We start from the raw sequence: 19,036 nt of genomic DNA on the forward strand, positions 1-19,036 counted from the left end.
ATCGTTGATGGAAATGGGCCTCTAGATATTTCATTAGAAACCAGACGTTTCGACCTAGAATAGTCATTTACCACATTAACAATGTATAGTGTGTATTTTTTATTAATGTTATCTTTATTGAAAAAACAGTGCTTTTCTTTGAAAAATAAAGATATTTCTAAGTGACCCCACATTTTTGAATGGTAGTGTATGTTATAAGAACAGTGTCAACATTCTTTCCAACGGGTCTTGTAAACCGGAAGGAGCCAAATTAATGTAATCTGGAAATTTAATTCCGGAATCTTCAATAATTTACTCATTGATTCCTCCACAAGATCGATCCAAACTTCAGTAACCTAAATAAACCACCTTTTGATATATCAATGGTTTTGTCTCACATGACTTCCTTTCTGGTTCAAATACCGGCTCAACTGTGAACATGTACATCATGAGTGGACAAACAATATACATTTCAATGTTATTCCGGTTACACTGTGTCAGAAAGCTATAAATTCGTCTATATATTTGATACTATAGTGGTTGTGTATTTGATGTTATATTGTTAGATGCAGTTTACATGAGGTACAACATCAAAAGCCGTAAGCAATGCCTTGTATGTATTCTAAGATGCACTTGGAGGTGAGGAATTAGAAGCTTTATCTAAAGTTCAGCCACATCATGTAAGTAATTAAAGTGCTGCATTTAGCTCTTTAATACTAATCTGTCCATTAACCCAGGTATAAGTGTAGGAAAGTAGGTACAATGTATGTTTGCCACTTGTTCTGATAAAATCAAGATGAAGTTATCTGAAGACATTACTGTTTGCGAACAAATTTGAGTTTGAATTAAATGCCAATCTAGATAGATTTAGGATTCAGAGCACAACGTAAAACAGCAACATCTTCCAAAATGCAATATAAATCGAAATTATCTGATACATTTCTGATACACGTTTTCTGTCTTTAGTGCAGGTTACACAACTAATCACTAGGTGTCAGTGTTTCACTTTGTGTGATATGTGTAAAAGGGGTTTATAAAACGACTGTTGGCGGATGCCATACTGCACCCCACACACGCACATACACGTGCGCGCGCGCACACAAACACACGCACGCACACACGCACACAATAATTACCTAAAGTTATCAGAGTCGTATTGGAGTTAAAGTTAACATTCTGCAATATGGCTTTTGGAAAAGGTTTGTTTAATTGAGATGTTATTGATTTCCGTTCATTTCCAATTAAAATTCACACATTGTACAGAGCCTTCTCCAAGCACTTAGTTCCCTAACATAGACACCTATTTGACTGGAATCACTGTGAAATTGAATTACACAGAAAAGTTATACACATTTAAAATGTCCCAAATCCCCAACATTAAAAACTGCACAGTGATTTTCTGCCTTCTGCTAATTTAAGGAGGAGGCATCTTTTGAGTTGACATTTGTTCTGGTATAATTTTGTATAATTTAGTCGTATAAGTTTCATCCTCCTACATTACATATCTCTCTCCATGTCTCCAATCTCTCTCTGAACTGACAAGGGAAAAGAACATATATAATTCTGCATTTAAAAAAAACTATATTTTGATGTCAAATAAGTATTATAGTCTAATAATGTTTTATTTTTAAAAACGGATTATTTGTGTGACTCTTTAGGTAAAGGGATGTTTAACTGTGACAGCTTCCGGGTCTGATGGCACTGTACCACGAAAGAACCAAGAACCGGATGCTGAACTTAGAGCTGCTTTTTGACAAAGACGTCAAAGGACATATCGAATGGAACACACTGAAGTAAGAATAACATAAATCATAGAAAATCAAAACATAAGCATATCCCCTACACCAAATAAGTACATTCTGTATTAACGCTTAACTTGATATATTGCATCCTGCACTGTCAACTATTATTTGTTTGATCCCAAATTAAAATCCAGATAAAATAAATTAAATTGAAAAAACGATGTCCACTGTGTGTTTCTTCAGTGAATGATCATTATTTTGCCATCATCCGTTTTCAGTGTTTCCCTTTATGTTTAATATTAGTTTCCAAATATGTACTGATGACTTAATGAGATTGAGGCAGAGAAGATGATGAATACACGTGTATAGGCTATTCACAGATATGTTGTTCGATTTAAATACATTAAACGACAAGGTCATAAGTAAATTACAGAATTATAATACACTTGGTTATGCTAACTCTTTCAGAGTTGGTGGCCATGATGACTGGAGGCTCGTTCAAAATGAACTGAGATTCTGATATTCTGCAGCTGCTGTGCACGTGTTACAATTACGCACAAAGAGGACTTCGATTTAGTTTTCAACGTAGTTTTAGATGTACGGAAATGTGTGCAATCAAATATCTGTGTGAATAACTCTTAACATCCCAGTTAAGTACAAGGAATCTCTGAGGGCGATTCGTCAGTGAATTTGTTCCTTTCCGTGTCTGTTTTATCAAAGACTACACTCCGATCGTGGAGCTTGAAAGAAAAGACACCATAGGGTTAATTTCCTCAGAGCTGCCACCCGGATGCAGTCATCACATAGGTCTGACAGCATCTGGTGTGCAGAGCCATTAAATCCCATTCTCATCCCGCAAAGCCAAATAGACAGCGGAGGGAACCAACCGCGTCTGTCATCTTGAAGCCATTCGACCAATGACAGGGTCGCGGGGGCGGGAGCTTTCCGCTCTGATCTCTGTTTGCAGCATCCTCTGGAGCAGCCTCTGTTGCTCTGTTGTGTGAAATACAAGAAAGAGACAGACGGGGGGAGGATATCCGAGGAGGCAACCGGAGAACGGGAAGGTGATCCCTTGGGGATAGGGGTTGATCTGGTGTGTGGAGTCCATCCTCACAACAAATGGCAGTTTGGTCAATGTAAACAGCCTGTGCAGTACCTGCATTACTAAAAGGGGAAGCAGAAGAGAAGGCGGAGGAGGAGGAGCAGTGGCCGCTGGAGGAAAGGCTGCCTCTTCCAGCTAACTCCAGTCTGCTGCAGACCCTCTTAAATCATGCATGTTGTATGTTAAGGTACGTATGCATCTCTAATCTGAGAGAACACATGGAGTAGGACCTGGTCACGTTGGTGGGATTAGCAGCTCAGTTGTTTGGAAATGACAGCTGAGATGAGATACATGTATTGTGTCAGTAATACACAGCAATAAGAGCATAACATGATTCAAACAAAGATGTCTGTCTTGTTGCTGTGCAGGGGTTGCAAACTAGACAACAGTAATGACTGAATCCAGCCTTTGGTTTTCATTGTTTGTTTGCTTCAGCTGCACATGTTCCTCATTAAGTGCTCAGCAGACAGGATGTACTCAAGAGAAATGGATCATGTGTCTATTTTCTGCTTTTAAAGGAAATGTTTAAAAAAAAATCTCATAACATATGCAAAACTTGGGCATACATTGCTCCTTTCTAGTGGGATGTGTAGTGTTTGTGTGTGTGGGGGGGAGGGTTCGGGGGTGGGGGGGATAAACGAACGAGGGCTTGGATGCAGTGGGTATTTATGGAAGCTGTGTGTGTGTGTGGTAGCACGTGTGTGGGTGTAAGTTAGATTTGTATGCTTTAAACGCGCCGCCAAAACACTTCCTCACACTGCACCTTAAAGTTTGAGTGGTTATTATTTATCTGTATTTTTATCAAGTTTGTTATGCCACTTTCCTTCTGTGCCTTTGCTACCCACATCATGCCCCAAAACACCCACCACACGCCTTCTGCCACAATCAGTCGTGGTTTGAGTGAAATCAAGGGTGAGGTGTGCCAAAACTAAAACGTTGGATTTATATTTATTACAAGATTTGATTGAAGTAAATAATCAGTGCACAGAAGCAAATTGGAAATTATATTCAAGCACTTAAATGATCATTTATTCTTTATTCATGCTCCCCACAATAACCATTGACTTATTCTGTTTACCTTTTCGTTCCAGTTTTAGGTTTTATTCTCCACATCATATGACCAGAGTATCATCAATGCCTCAGCAGACCTCAACCCAAAGGCACGACACCTGTGTCGACCATGAGATGCACTAGAGGCTGAGCGACACAACAACATCCCCACACACGGATCACAAATACATCCTTCAGTTGAAACTGTTGCACCAGACCATGGCTGTTACTGCAGCTAAGACAACTACAAGTTTTCTCTCTACAACTGCCACGACCACCGCAATCCCCTTCCTCTCGACGAGCAAGAGCGCCAGAGACAATGTCACCTCAAGAACGACACTAATGACTGTTACCATAACAACAAACGACACCAGCTTCAATGCCACGGCGTTTCCAGAGGTGGTGATCGAGGGCTCGGGATTGGGAATGGTGCTCTTACCCTTTGGCATCATCACTGTCATTGGCTTGGCCGTGGCAATTGTGAGGAGTAATTTAAATATTGTCTCTAAAATAACATTTGATTAAGTAGAAGGGTATTTTCTCTCTATGAACTGTCTTGACCGATTGGATTCTACCCCCAACATTATGTTTATCATAAATGGACTTGTACTTGTTTATCGCTTTAGTCTTCCGACCCCTCAGAGCTTTAACACTACATGTTTACCCATTCACACTCATTTACACAGTGATGGCACAGCCTTTTGGGAGGGGTTAAGTATCTTGCCCAAGGACACATCGACATTGAATACAGGAGCTGCCGATCTTCTGAATAAGGGACAACCCACTCTAACTTCTGAGCCACAGTTGCCCACATTTGTGTATAATTGTCTTGACACATGTCATATGTAATATATAGTTGCACTCAGTCATTTTATTTGTGCATGTTACTTCTATCAACAACACTGCTTATTTGTACTTATATCTATCTCTCATCCTAGATGCTGTATATTCGGAAACGTAAGCGGTAAGTTTACAAATATTCTTCTTTTTTTTTTACGACTGGTCAATTCGTTTTAGTCATTTGATTATTTGCTAAATTTTCACCATTAAAACATAGTATCAACTATTGTTAAAAAGCTGTATCATTTTGGTTTATACATGTTGGCACAGAACCAACCACAATAAGTGTACTATTCCATCATAGGAGTACTGGTTGCACTATTGACATGGTATATATTATAGACACATTGGTGGAGCTTTGTAGAGGCCAGCACCTTGTCGTCCATTTTTAACCTACTAGGTTAATTCGGCATTGCAATTAGGTATACTTTCTCCTCAATTAAAGCTATGGTAGATAATCTTGTGAGTAAGAGTATGCTAGATAAAAAAAATAAAAAAATGTATCCAACCCAAAAACCCAGCCGTGTTGCCAAATCTTTTCCAATGAAAGTAGGCAGCAGCACTAGCTTATTGGACGGGCTTATTACAGTCCTGCAGCAGCCACAGATACTGGACTGTTTTACTTTTCTTTGTTAGAGCATTATATATTGATTGCTCTCTGCATGTTAAGCAAATGTCAACAAATATAACAAAACCATGTTTTTGAAGATGAGTACCAAAACTAGGTTTAACTGCTGAGTGGTCTTCATCTTTATACTCTTGTCATAAAGGTTGGAGAAGCTGAGGCACCAGCTCATGCCAATGTATAACTTTGACCCGGCTGAAGAACAAGATGACCTGCTGGAACAGGAGCTACTGGACCACGGCCGGGAAGGCAGCCTCACAGGTCCCAACGCCAAGGTAAAGTTCTCACAGGAACCCATGAAGCTATTTGACAACTGCCCGGACTAGAATGAATCGCTCTCCTTCCGCCACAAGTGGTGAATGGATTGATGATGACAAAAGCCATGATAACCATATTCCACTGGCATAGACAATGTTTACCATTATTATTAATAACCAAACACGGACATTTATTTAAAAAGCTCCAGTGTGGTGCCTGAAAACAATTTATCTGGCATGTGTTAGTTGTAGATTTAATTACGTCCACTGTATATTTTACACATGTTATCATGTTTTGATAAACTGGCAATTTTTGCGATCAACTGATGATCAGCTTTTCTTGTAAAATGTACATCTGTGAACTTTTTTGTTGTTGTCATAATTTATCTTTATGTCCTTTGATTTCTTTTAAGTTTTGACATTGGCATAATGGTAAAAGACAAACATGGTAAAGTATCCCCTGTGTGTCTTTTGAATCATCTCTCTAAAATTCAGTTTTTCCCTCAATCCTCATTCTATCATTATTTCAGTATCTCAAAATAACAGCAGTCAGTTAGATGTTGTATCATGTTTATTGTTTCTCCATTTATATCAACTCATCTGTATTAAAGTAGATGCTAATAGAGGACACACACCAACACATTCAGTCTTCACCTTTAAACATACTTTCATATTATTTTTCATTCTTTCCTCTGTGCTGCCTCAACTTAATACTTTGCTCATCAAATATTCCAGGGGCCACATGTACTCCAAAATATGTAAAACACAATTTGTTGTGATTTTTTCATCGATTCAAGAATACACAAATGTTGAAGACTTCTAGCGGTACAATCAGAGTAATATGAAGTACCGATAAGTGCTGTTTTGTTAGTTTTATATATATATATATATTTTTCAGTAGCCAAAGTTTCAGAAAATGAACATGCAATCACAATCTCAAGGCCCAATTATTAGCTTTTTCATAGCTTTCAACTTCATCTCACACATGGCAACACAATCAAACTGAGCAAATGTCATTCCTTCAAAAAGTACATGAAAAGCTGTTAAAAGCCAAAGAATTGCTGAAAACTGGATCGTAGTCAAGATAATTTGGTCCAAAACTTGTTTCTAATGAAACTATATCTGTACACCAGAACTACAATTAATTATCTACTGATTTTTAAAATGCAAGTTCACATTTTCAACACACGAATGAATTTGTTAGGTACCGTAAACAGTTTGCATACTCTTTGGTTTTATATGTGGCCTCTGGTCCTAACAAATGTTCTCTGGTTTCAGTTATGACTCATGCTTTACATTCTCAAGTATTAAGTTGATTCAGCTGTTTTGATGGTCCTAAAATAAATTAAAAGGGGACAAATAGCAGTCTATTAACACAAACACTCTATCTTGCAATCCAATGCTGGAGACCCCATTTGATCACAATGATAATAACAGTTTTATCTCCCATCTGCCCTGCTCCCCATCTCCTCTGCAGACTCTCACAACCTCCCAGGGGACCACGCAGAGGCCCAGTCGTCTGGTCTTCACAGATGTAGCCAAAGCTCTCAACGCTTAACAGCTCTCTTCCATTAGTTAAATCATCCAGGAAAAGACTGTCTCCGAGGAAGTAAAACAAAGGGAAAACTGGACTGGTTCTGGGAACAACTGGAGCATTGGTGACATTTTTTTATCACTACGACATAGTACGTGAAATGGCCGTGGTTTTCAAAATAAGAAAAAAAATGTAAGGTGCATGTATGGTAGGGGAGCATAACGGGAAGCATCACGTACGATCTTGCACTGCTATCATTTGGAGCACAAATGAAGTGTGTTGCACTTTTCTTGAATGATGCTATGTCATTAGTGTTCAAATGTGTGATGGCTTGTCAGTGAAGTTCTTCTGAGCTTCAATATCTACTTCCATGTTTGATAAAAGAGAAGTGTAAATTTGTGTTATACTGATTTTGTGGTCTTTCGTGTCTGACAAGCTTGAACTCTGGATGTTACCATCCTTAAGTGAACTCTCCCTCTCCACTTTGTTTCTTCTTTATTGAGCAATAAAGGATTGTTTCCATCTGTATACATTAAAACTATTTGATAAAAAGGGTTTTATTGTACAGATCTATAACAAAAGAGTCGATAGGTGTGATATTTTATTGGTAAGCGATAAAGAAGCAGAATAACACAAATCACATGGTAAAGAGTCATAACAAAATATATATCACAGGTTTGTGAGTTGTATTAATGAAGTGGATGAGGATCAATAACATAACTACAAAATGGTGTTAATAGTAAGAAGATGATTTCTCAAGTTACACTTAAACTTTGTAATAGTTGAGGATGGATCAAGTACTGTATGTAACTATATGACTATCAGTAAGATCACAGAACAACATTGTCTCAGTATAGAGAGTAAATATCCAGACACAGTGCGTGTAAAACAACAAACATTGACCCAGCTGTAGTTAAATTAAGAGGCACCCTTCAGGCTGACTTCCATTCATTATGATGACATGAATGTAGTGAGATGAGATGAGTGGACAACAACAGCAATAGTTTGACAGTTATTTCAAGATGTCATGATCCACATCGCCTGCAGGTCTGATGGAAAAGATCAGATAATACCCAAACAGATCGCATCCCAGGCGTGGTAGTTTTCAGAGGTAGTCCAAAGGGCAAAACAAGTAAAGTCAATGCAGTTGAACATGAAAACATGTCTGCCTGTAATTGAAATAAGCTCCTCTGGCAGCAATTTAGTCAATTTAGTGCTGAAATACATGAAGTACTAGGATACAACTCATCAGTGATACAATAAGCAAGTTGTACTTGATAAGTAATACTCAGTTTATGTTGGATACATATTTTCCACACAGGGACAGCATCTGATGGAAGTTAAAGTATTTGCAATAGGCAGTGACCAAGAGTGAGAAAGTATATATTTTTTCTTTTTGGGGTAATTTGGATGAACTGACCGATTATAGCAAGACTATGAAACTGTGGAAAGAAGAACAATAAATTAATAGTTGAATAAGCAATACAACACACCTTCAATTCAACACCAAGGTTTTCATTTGCCACAGTCTTACTTAGTCACTTGGTAGATGTTATTAATAAACAATGTAAGTCAGTTTGCTCACTTTTTAACTAATTTCTTAATACTTCTATGACACTATTTTTGCACTGATCATTTATTAATTACTTTCACATTATAGCCACAGTGGTCGCTTGTAGTATTGCTTTTAATAGTAAAAAGGGAAAGGAAGGAGCAACTTGGCTCCTTTCTGCTCTTATAAATTGCTAAAAAATAAGACAGGGTTTCAGTATTAGGTATTAACAATATTTTTCTCACAATTAATTTGGCAATTTTCATACTAAGTAACTGTAATGCTGTTGTTTCCCATAACTGTCATGCATTTCAGCACTGTGTGGTTATTTGCTGCCTTTTCTTTCAAAGTCACATGTATTAAGAGTGTCACACAAACAATTTACAGTGTAAGAATGAGAAAATACATGATGTAGTAAAATAAGAAAGGACTAACAGGACTTCCCACCCCCCCAAAACAATAATAATAAGGAACTACACCCTAAAAAGCTTAAGTTGTTGTAAACTATTGGCTGCATTTTATTTCCCAGGAGAACAAACCATGTCTCAATTCAACATTAACAAACACAGTAAAAAAAAAAAAATGACACTGATGCTTTTATTTGCTCTCAGATAGTAAAATCCTCTGCTTGAGCGTGAGGTCTGCTTCTGTGTGTCGGTATGGAGGCCTGAAAACCCGTCTGTGTTGTATACTTGCACATGAACCGGTGTGTGTGTTTGTGTGTGTTTTGTGTGTGTGTGTGTGTGTGTGTTTGTGTGTGTGGGTGCAGTAAACGTGTATGTCATTACTTTTGAGGGAGTGGAGAATTAGTTTGTTTGAGATCTTTTGTGTTACTGAGGTAGTATGAGAGATTAAGAAACTGAGGGCAACTGAGGTTTAAATGAGGTCTTTGTGTCAAGGCATGCTGGTAATGTCAAATACAGATCAGAAATGCACAACAAACACAGCACAATAATGATTACTGAGTAGACTGACAACATGTTCCTGAATAGATTTGTACCTGAGGTTTCAATATGGTTTAAAAGCAATGTAATAGTAAAATCCTGAGTGTGGTAAATTTAAGTTTCAGCAAAGTATGAATGAGGGGTTTCTTCCCAAATGAGATATCCATTCAACCCTTTGGGAGCTTTTTTCTTACTGCTGGTTGGAAGGAAAACAAAAACCATTGAGGTTATTAATCCAAACTGAACTCTTGCTTACATTGACAATTGATATTTACTCTACCAAATTGGATATTTCATTTTGGAATCAAACCTTTCATTTCTACTTTTATTATAATGACTTCAATACTGTTTGTATTGTAACATCGCTAAAAATGTCACCGTTTGCTCCCATTTCATATGAGGATTCATGAAACTTTTTCTTTAGAAACATGTTTCCATAAAACGGTTCAGGTTGGTTCCTTTTTTCTTAAACCCCCTTCTCATTTCAACCTGCAAGCCCGTCCCCTCTCCACACAACCACAAAACAAACACACACACACACACACACACACACTGAGAGGTTCGGGAAAGCAGGCATCCTTGAAGCAGTAGGTGAGCATTTTTGGAAATACACTTCTTGGCATTTTTGCCTCGAGTTAGATGAGAAGATTGAACAATGCGTAGCATACAAACTGGAAACAGTCTGAAACTCAAAAAGGCACATACACTCAGTAAACAAATGACAATAAAAGTCTTTTAAAAAGCAAGTTAGATCCGTACACTTTGATTTGTGTACAGATCAAACAAATGAGATATAACCTGGTCATTACAGAGCTTTAGAGGTGCTGGTAGTTACTTAGTAACCTTTGGATGAAGCCATAATAGCTGTTTCGAGTCTTTATGCTAAGCTAAACTAACCAGCTGCTGACTGTAGCTTAATATTAACTGCACAGATATGAGACTTGTATTAGTCTTCTCATGCAACTCTCGGCTGGAAAGGGAATAGATATATTTCACGAAATGTCAAACTATTCCCTCACCAAAAGCCATGTTCTTAGCGTGAACCAATAAAAAACAGGATACAGTACCAGATAGAGAGAAGAAACCACTGTCTGCAATGATATGTGTGTGTGTGTGTGTATTCCTGAATCCCCATTACAGATAGGAGTCAGACAGTACTCCTGTTTGCTGGAGGCCAAACCTTGAGGCAGGTAGAGCGGCATCCTATCTACTCCCCTTCCTCCTGTGTTGGAACCTGAGATGTCGAGGGCTTGAGCTGCGAGGGACCCTCGTCGGACTCGTCTGAAGAGCTCTGGAACAGCGGGAGAACAAGAAACACTCTCACTTTTTCTGTTATTGTCACTATAGTGACTCATTACGTGCAAAGTAATAAATCAATACTGGAAGGAGCGCAAAAAAAACAAGAATGAGTGTTACAAATTCATTGAGTGATTGCGTGCAGGGAAGTAGGTCCAGCTGTCAGACCTATACATGTGAGGAAGATGACAGTTATGTCAGGAAACCAAGAAGACAGAAGAAAAGAACAGTTGGATCAGGTTTCCCCTCTCTACATTGACTCATTCTTCCCCTTTGTGTGCGTGTGTCTGAGAAAGAGAGTCTGTCTCAACGGTTTCAGTTCTTGAAGCATCTTTGACAAACTGCTCAGGGGAGAGGATGCGATAAGGCCGACGGGGGGCATCAAGAGAACGGCCCCGCCTTGGTGAGAACTGTTGTGAAATGTTTTCCTTTTGAAAAATGAACACGGTGGCTACAAGAACCAACGTTTCTCAGAAACACAGCGTACATTCACCAAAACTGGATGTTTCGAAAGGATGTATGGAGGTGTATCGGGGGAAGTCAGCACTGCCATCTGTGCTTTTCCATGAACTCGTCATATCCTCATGAAGTCAATTCACATAAAGTACAAGGAATACGTGCATTGGTGGTTTTGCTATTTACGTCAAGTGTGCCAAAGCAACAGCACTGTGACAGTTTTATATTTGTCTGATAATACATCGTGCACTAGGATTCTCTCATTATCCTATCCCCATGATTCTTGTCTTATCAGAAACACCTCTGCTTCCCTATTGAATAGATATATCTAATAACTATATATCAACTATGGGTCAGTGGGTAGCAGGTCCGTCTTTCAATCAGGCGGTTGGAGGTTCAATCCCCGCCCTAGTCGATGTGTCCTTGAGCAAGACACTTAACCTTGAATTGCTTCCTGTAGCTGCGTCTACGATGTATGAATGTAACATGATTGTAAGTCGCTTTGGATAAAAGCGTCAGTTAAATGACATGACATGTAATGTAATAACTGAGTGTATAAAGTATAGGAAGGTCAGAAGAACATGGCTTGTAGGCTGCAGCACCACAACAAGTGGGTCAAAGAGCTTTTGAATGTGGTTTAGGTTTGCTGCACATAAGCTATGTGCTTCAACATAAGATATTCATGAATAGTTAAATGAGAACAGCGCTGCTTTTCCCTCCTCACAGGGGTGACTGAAGCTTAGTCAAAAGATACGTGTGACACAAACAGAGATTTCTGTTCAACTGAAGCAGAGCTTGCCTCTCTCCACAAACTCTCAAAGTGACTTCAGCTTCAGTTTGATGATAACCAATAACTAATTAGTGACTAATAAAAAAAAGAAAAGCTAGAAAATAATGTGTCAAATCTGTTACAATGAAAAGTGCATGTACTTTGAGGCTCTGAGGATGTAACACTTTTAAAGATTCTGCAACAGGTAGCTGCTCAGTTTGTTTGAAACAAAGTCTTCCAACAAATGTTCTATAATAAATGTAACAAAATTAATCTTACAATACTTGTTCAGTCAAAGGAACCTGTGATTTAAAGTGCTCCGTCAAAACAAAACTCAACAACCCTACAGCCTTTTAAAGATTGGGTTTTCCTCACCTGTTGCTCTTCCGCTACTTTAACTACTTTCTTGGGCTGTGGAAAGAGAGGAAACAGAATGAATTCAACATGGCGGTAAAGGCGCCCTTAAGGACTGTGCAGCACCAGGAGACACCTTGGAGGCTTAAAACAACGTTATGTCTCTAACTGTCAACTATTGCTCCATACCCATTTCCTTGGTCGCCCACGAGGTCGTCTCTCCCCGACAGGCTCTACTTTCTGAAAAAGAACAGACGAATGGCTCAGAGGAGGTTTCACATTTTAACAGTACTTTCATTCTAATTTCTAACAAAGATTGTGGACATAAACATTTAAATTTGTAGTTGTTGAGACTTTGGCAGCAGAAGAAACAAGACTGCAACAAGACAACCCTCTTTCGGGATAAACAAGGACAGAAACATATTTTCTCTCAGTTAAATCATCCCGTGAAATGTCATCATGTGCTGTGGTTGCAGAGCTGTTAATTAAATTGAATACTGCACATGCATCAAGATTTCTTTCTGAATAAATATGGGGGTGATTTGAAACCATTACAATTGTAAAATATCAACATCTAAGTACACATATGTATGGCAAATTTTGCTTTTATATCTGACTGTTACATTTTCACAAATGTGAAAAGACAAACAATGTGTTTTTGTGATTGTCATGACTAATTACAGGCTTGTATACATGTGTTGCTCTGCTTTGATGTTACCAGTTGAACAAGTAATTGTGGGAAAAGCACTCTGAGCAAAAGAAAACAAAATATAGAAAATAAGTGATTTTCTCCCAATTCTTTTGTAAAAAGGCGGGTTGCTTCACAGTATTATTCATCGACCACATGCTACAAACGTACAGGCAAACTGGAAAACTGCCAGCAGAGGCAGTACAACAAACTTTCCTCCTGATAAAACCTGCCTCTGACAAATCTCAAACTTTAAGAGAAGATTTAGCAAAACTACAACGAGTATCTAAATTAACAATACAAAAGTAAATGTTGCTGATAATGCTATAGCTGTTTTATATTGTCCCACAAAAGATATCAACTCAAGTGGTTCTACATGGGAAACTCTTAGATGCACTGGCACATCTAATAGCGATGCACCGCAAAGATAAACCCATTAAGATCATGTTGTCTGTTACTGGTTTATTTTACTGGAGTCATATAGATAAAGGTTGTTTCGACTAAATTGAGACGTCACAGATCTGATTATTTCTATCTTACACTATTTACAATAAATTCATGACAAATATTGTGATTTAACAAATATATATATATATCGTATATATATATAATCTATCTAATATATTGGGTGTCCAAAATGTTCTGACTGGTAATGTAAATTGTATTACTATAGTGCATGAAGGAATTTGAAGGTTAAATATCGATCTATTTATTAACATTGCAGAAACTCTGAGCAGATTCAACCTTCAGTGCAGTTTTTGGGCCTTTGTTCTTGCTGCCTTTCGGACGTCCTCGCGGTCGCTTTGGGGTCGGTGGTCCAACAGGCTCCTGTAGAGAGACATCACATGTGGCGCCATAACTAACCAGTGTAACACATTCATTTTCTTCAGCAGCAAGGACACATAGACAAAAGAAACAAATAGCTCTGATTTTCAGAATTACTTTAGAATTGAGATACTTATTGATTTAATGCCAAAGAGAGAGCTGATCAAATTGATGTCTTAAAGAAGGAAGCCCTACCTGCAGCTGTTTCCGTGGCCGACCCCTGCCCCGGCGCTGAGGTTCAGGAGGCGACTGGGCAGTGCTCAGCTCGGGAGACGGCTCTTTGGTCCCACTGTTACTCATGCCTGTGTCTGTCCACCTGCTTTAAAGAGTGTGGGCATCAAAGCCTGGAGGAGCGGCCTCACGGGCTTAAAGAGGAGAAGACCTGAGTATCAGGAGCTGCAGATGTGAGCAAAGAAAAGTGGAAAAAAAAACTTCTTTGAAGAATTCAGGATAACCAGAAAAAATATACCGCTTCAAATCTTTTTTTTCTTTCTTTTTGCACAATTACCCCAGTGAGTTTCAATCAGTGCTTACAATAATTGAAAAGGATCATTCAGAATCACACAGGATCCTTTTCTACAAGCGTGGGAACTGCTTCTACATACGCCTTGGCACCAGGTTCATCGGAACACAGACAGGGGTCTGGCAGACGCAGGGAAACATGAGAGTGGTGTCCAGCGACTAAAAGTAGCACAGATATTCATAACTCAATCTCCCATCCAAAATCTACATCTGCTCTACGCTGCCTTTCCATCTGCCCTCTGTCAGGTATTTCTCAATGAGGTTGTTCATGTTGTCGGTGTGCTGAAGCAACTTTTACTCTTAAACTTGTGCAACTGAGACACAGAAAAAATGACTACATGCTAACTGAAATAATCACTTCAACATGATAAACTATTTACAACTCTTAGTTTGAAGCCTTTAGTTAAATTTAGAGCTGGAACGATGAGTTGATTCATTGATAAATCGACAGGCAAAACATTTATCTGCGACTATTTTGATAATAAATTGATTATTTACATATATATACGTTTTCAAGTGAAAAAGTTATAAACGGGTCAATTTTGAGGATATGCAGCTTTTTCGAGTCTTGTGTGATAGAAAACTAAATATATTTAGGGTTTGGACTGTAGGTCACACAAAAACAAGACATATAAAGACATCATCATGGACTTTTGTTAATCGTGGTATAATTGAATAATTAATTTATCAAACAAATATCTTAATATTGAATGAATTTAAAATGCTACATTTATATTATGTCAGAAAATAGTGAAATATATTTCAAGATAGGAAATAAACCACATCAGGATAGAAGATGTTGGCCATATCGCCCAGCAAACACCAGCAAACCAGAGAATACAAAGCATGACACATGACTGGAACCATAATCAAATGAGTGGCCTGACCCTATGTTACAGTAAACAATGTATCAGTTTGCAATAAAAGCTAAACGTCCGAAAAAAAGTAATAGCCCTATATTATTTACTTTTTGTTATTATTACCAGAGTAACTCCAACCGGGCTGCTGGTAATGTCCCACGGTAGTCGTTCAACACGGCTCTGTAAGGAATGTGCCAAACACTAATTGCCAACACAGCCTATCAAAGCGGCCGCACTGGAGAAGGAAGTCAGAGTCATTTGTGAAATCTCCGGGTTTGTCGAAACGACTTCAAACCCAGCGAGACCCACGCCGTCGTTTCGTTTCGCCAATACACACTTTATTTAGGAGCAACACAACAAGCGTCCTCGCTTCTTCGGCAGCCGCAGACCGTCTGCGTTTGGCAGTCGAGGACTGGGACTGAATGTACTTTTTTTGTGTGCATATGGGCGGCAATTGCAACCATGAAGAAGAGAAGAGGAAAAAAAAGATTATTTTACAGTGTTTAAATAAGGAAGGTTCGTAAAGCGCTACTGCCAGCGAGCCCGTGAGTTCGAACCCTCCTGCCTTCGGGGCTTAGTAACACATGCAAAACGGCAAAAAAACAACATCGGTGTTTTAAAGCGTAAAGTCGGCGCTCGCGACACGACATCCCCCTGCTCTCCCATCACTTGCGCAATCGATCCTAAATGTGTGCGGGGCTGTGCAGTGAGAACAGGTCCGCCGGAGAACACATGGACACAAGAGCCGCGCACAAACTTTACCAAGGACAAAGACGAAGAACACAGGTGTAAAAGTTCTCCGTTGCAACCAGCCAGGAAAACACCCACACACACACACCACCCACCCACACACACGCGCACACATACATACATGCAGACATGCATTGGGGCTATAGGCTCCATGTTCAGGCTGGGTGCTCCTGTTCATGCAGGCAGCGCCAAATGCAACAATGAGAGCGCAGAGAGTTGAACTTACCTTGAGACGGTTTGTAGTTTTTACCTGGAAGTTTCTCACAGTCTGCTCACTTTGTGCTCCTGCACACTCTGACAATCTTAGAGTATCGACAGTCTCATTGGTTGGATTGAAAGGGTAAACTCTCTCTCTCTCGCTCTCTCTCTCTCGCTCTCTCTCTCTCGCTCTCTCTCTCTCGCTCTCTCTCTCTCTCCTCCTCTAATCGGAAATGTGTGTGATCCCCCCAGACGTCCAGTCACGAATACCCCAGTTGCAGTGTAATTGGGGGGTTGTAGCTGAGCAGTATGCATTGCATACTTTCTCTATTAAAGCATGTTTCAAGAGGGAACGAGGGTAGGAGGGTTGAAGCTGAGGACCCCGCCCCGAAAAAACTCACCGGACCACCCACTTGAGAGAAGGAAAAGGGAGAGAGACGGGCATCAGACAGGAGGGTAGAGTCTGGTTCCGGGGTTCCCAAAGTGGGATCCGGGGGCTGGGAAGTTCCCCACAGACGAGAGGAAAAGGTTTCGGAGAAATTCTAGTGAGATCAGGCTGTCTAGACTGTTTCGAGCAGAAGTTTCATTCTCTCTCTCTCCTCACGCACCGTGTTAGAGATATCACTCTGAAGTCATGAGGCATATCAAATGGGGTTTCTGAGAAGAAAGTCTGCAGAATGATCGTTTGTTTTCGGGGACGAGTTGACCCCAGTTTGGTTAGTTTAATCATGCATTAGAAGTGAGTATAAAGAAAAGAACTTACTTTGTATTGGACCCAGTCTTTAATTACTCTGATCTTTTTTTCTGTCCTTTAGTTATTCTCTCTTTATTTGAGGAGATACAAACTTTCCATCCTCCATGTGGACCTGTACTATTTTTAAATATGACATATTCCCATTGTAGTTTATGTTGAATATTTTTGTGAAGGTTTACAATCCTTTTTTAAAAACTTGCCTTTCGTGATTTCCAAGGCGTAATTTTGTAAATTTGCACAAACTGATAAACATGGACCGACATGACTGAACCACACTGAGTACACATTCCAGGGGCGGCTGCATATAGTCATGTCAGGTGAGCGTGCTGGCAGGAGACCAACATATACAGCTTTAAGTTACAACAATGAAGCACATGGCTCTATTATAATTATTTATAGTTTAGGTTAAATGATGTCATTCAGAAATGCACAGATGAAATAACCCTTAAAATCTGACTGTTGCATTTGTAAAAAGAATCATAATCACATGTTGAATTCAAAGATACAACATGCTTATCTCATTCAACCTTCAAACCTAAAGGCATGAAACAAAAAAACTATTGGCATATTTCTTTGAAGGCATTTATTTAAAATGTATTCATGATTTCCCAGAACCATTAAGCTTTAACAGTTGGTGAGAACTGTAGTCATATTTGAATTTCATAGTCATCTACTATTAATATTACTATAAATGAAAGTGAATCGAATGACGCTGAAATCATAACTGTCAACCTGCCATTTCACCACGGTGTGCAGCAGGAGGCAATTAGTTAAATCTTCTACAACTCAGTCAAATATCCGTATATTGCGATTTTCGAGACAAAAGGACAGATATGGGGGACAGGGCAGAGCGGGTGAGGGTTTGCGTGAGTTCAGTGGCCCTCTGGTGTGTCTGAGATTCGGTCCGACTCTGATCTTGAGGTTTATTTAAGCTGAATTCCGTGGGCTCATCAGGACCGGGTTACAAAAATCCTCCTATAGAACTAGAAAGAATGTGCAGTGCATACAGTTCTGCATAAGGCACAAAGGCATGTCTTTTGAGGTGGGGGCAGGCATCAAAAGACATGGCAGAAGAGGGATTTCTTTAGAGGCTGGGGGCAAAGAAGGTATTTTGGAGCTCCATTCAATGCCAGGGAGAGGAGGGGGAGGCGTACCGTTTTGTGGTAAAGGGTGCATTTCCAGGGGATGTTCAACCTTCAAATGTGTGCAGTAAACCACCCACACCTCCTCCCTTGTTATCGGGAGTTACTTACTCTCTGTTATTCTCTTCTAAACCTGTAGGGCTACAATTAGATGTTATCTCTGCATGCCTTTTATTTAGAGAATAAATCCAACACTTCACTTTAAGTCCCAATGGTTAGCATTTCTAAGCAGTATAAACAAATTCAGTAAATGGTTTGTAACGCACTAAAAAGTGAATGTATTTGTCAATGGATATAACTCCCCCGGGCACGCAGCAAGTGGAGGCTGCGTATAAACAGATTAAGAATGACTGAATAGTAAAGACACAATATAAGAATATAAAATGTATTAGAGAATTTATAACCATGGAACAATATTCTCCACAAGTTAACAATGAAATGTCTTTATATCGGCTAACAACTAAATTATAGTTAAAATGTATATGCATTGCTTAGAAATGCTAAATGGGGAATTTGCTGAATTTTACTGAACTGCATTTATGTGATGAATTGTTTTGCATCTCAGCATACTTGATCATGTTTTGGAAATATAGATGTCTTCTGTGTTTTGTTTAAATGCCCCAGCTGATGCATCTCAAGTCAGTTGGTCTGTTTTTGAATATTTGAATCTAAATGCACGTGTAAGAAACTAATATGCTATCTTTACAATTTCACCATTAATTAATGATGATTTCTTATGATAAAGTAAAGTTTTAACTTCACGTTTTAACTCATAAAATCTGACATACATATTAATG

At 39.1% G+C, this 19,036-nt stretch overlaps 2 protein-coding genes across 5 annotated transcripts; one reads left to right on the forward strand and one right to left on the reverse strand.

Moving 5' to 3' along the window:
• Positions 1 to 2,647: 2,647 nt before the first annotated feature.
• Positions 2,648 to 7,528, forward strand: si:ch211-161c3.5 (uncharacterized protein C3orf18 homolog). 2 transcript variants are annotated; one of them, XM_056438059.1, is made up of 6 exons: positions 2,648 to 3,010; positions 3,915 to 4,353; positions 4,812 to 4,837; positions 5,484 to 5,613; positions 6,009 to 6,043; positions 7,073 to 7,162. In XM_056438059.1, exons 2-5 carry the CDS (start codon positions 4,093 to 4,095, stop codon positions 6,012 to 6,014), a joined length of 423 nt encoding a protein of 140 aa, XP_056294034.1. In that variant the 5' UTR covers positions 2,648 to 3,010; positions 3,915 to 4,092; the 3' UTR covers positions 6,015 to 6,043; positions 7,073 to 7,162. The 2 variants fall into 2 exon arrangements, with proteins under 2 accessions (XP_056294034.1, XP_056294033.1); XM_056438058.1 differs by lacking the exon at positions 6,009 to 6,043 and having other exon boundaries at positions 2,651 to 3,010; positions 7,073 to 7,528.
• A 188-nt stretch (positions 7,529 to 7,716) lies between these two features.
• Positions 7,717 to 16,440, reverse strand: si:ch211-161c3.6 (high mobility group AT-hook 2b). 3 transcript variants are annotated; one of them, XM_056438062.1, is made up of 6 exons: positions 16,372 to 16,440; positions 14,209 to 14,409; positions 13,933 to 14,016; positions 12,690 to 12,740; positions 12,522 to 12,557; positions 7,717 to 10,916 (listed from the first exon to the last, which is right to left on the reverse strand). In XM_056438062.1, exons 2-6 carry the CDS (start codon positions 14,311 to 14,313, stop codon positions 10,833 to 10,835), a joined length of 360 nt encoding a protein of 119 aa, XP_056294037.1. In that variant the 5' UTR covers positions 14,314 to 14,409; positions 16,372 to 16,440; the 3' UTR covers positions 7,717 to 10,832. The 3 variants fall into 3 exon arrangements, with proteins under 3 accessions (XP_056294037.1, XP_056294035.1, XP_056294036.1); XM_056438060.1 differs by lacking the exon at positions 16,372 to 16,440 and adding an exon at positions 15,519 to 16,185; XM_056438061.1 differs by lacking the exon at positions 16,372 to 16,440 and adding an exon at positions 14,548 to 14,721.
• Between the last annotated feature and the right edge of the window lie 2,596 nt (positions 16,441 to 19,036).

The sequence above is a fragment of the Pseudoliparis swirei genome, chromosome 18, assembly GCF_029220125.1.
Source record: "Pseudoliparis swirei isolate HS2019 ecotype Mariana Trench chromosome 18, NWPU_hadal_v1, whole genome shotgun sequence".
NCBI classification, from domain to species: domain Eukaryota; kingdom Metazoa; phylum Chordata; class Actinopteri; order Perciformes; family Liparidae; genus Pseudoliparis; species Pseudoliparis swirei.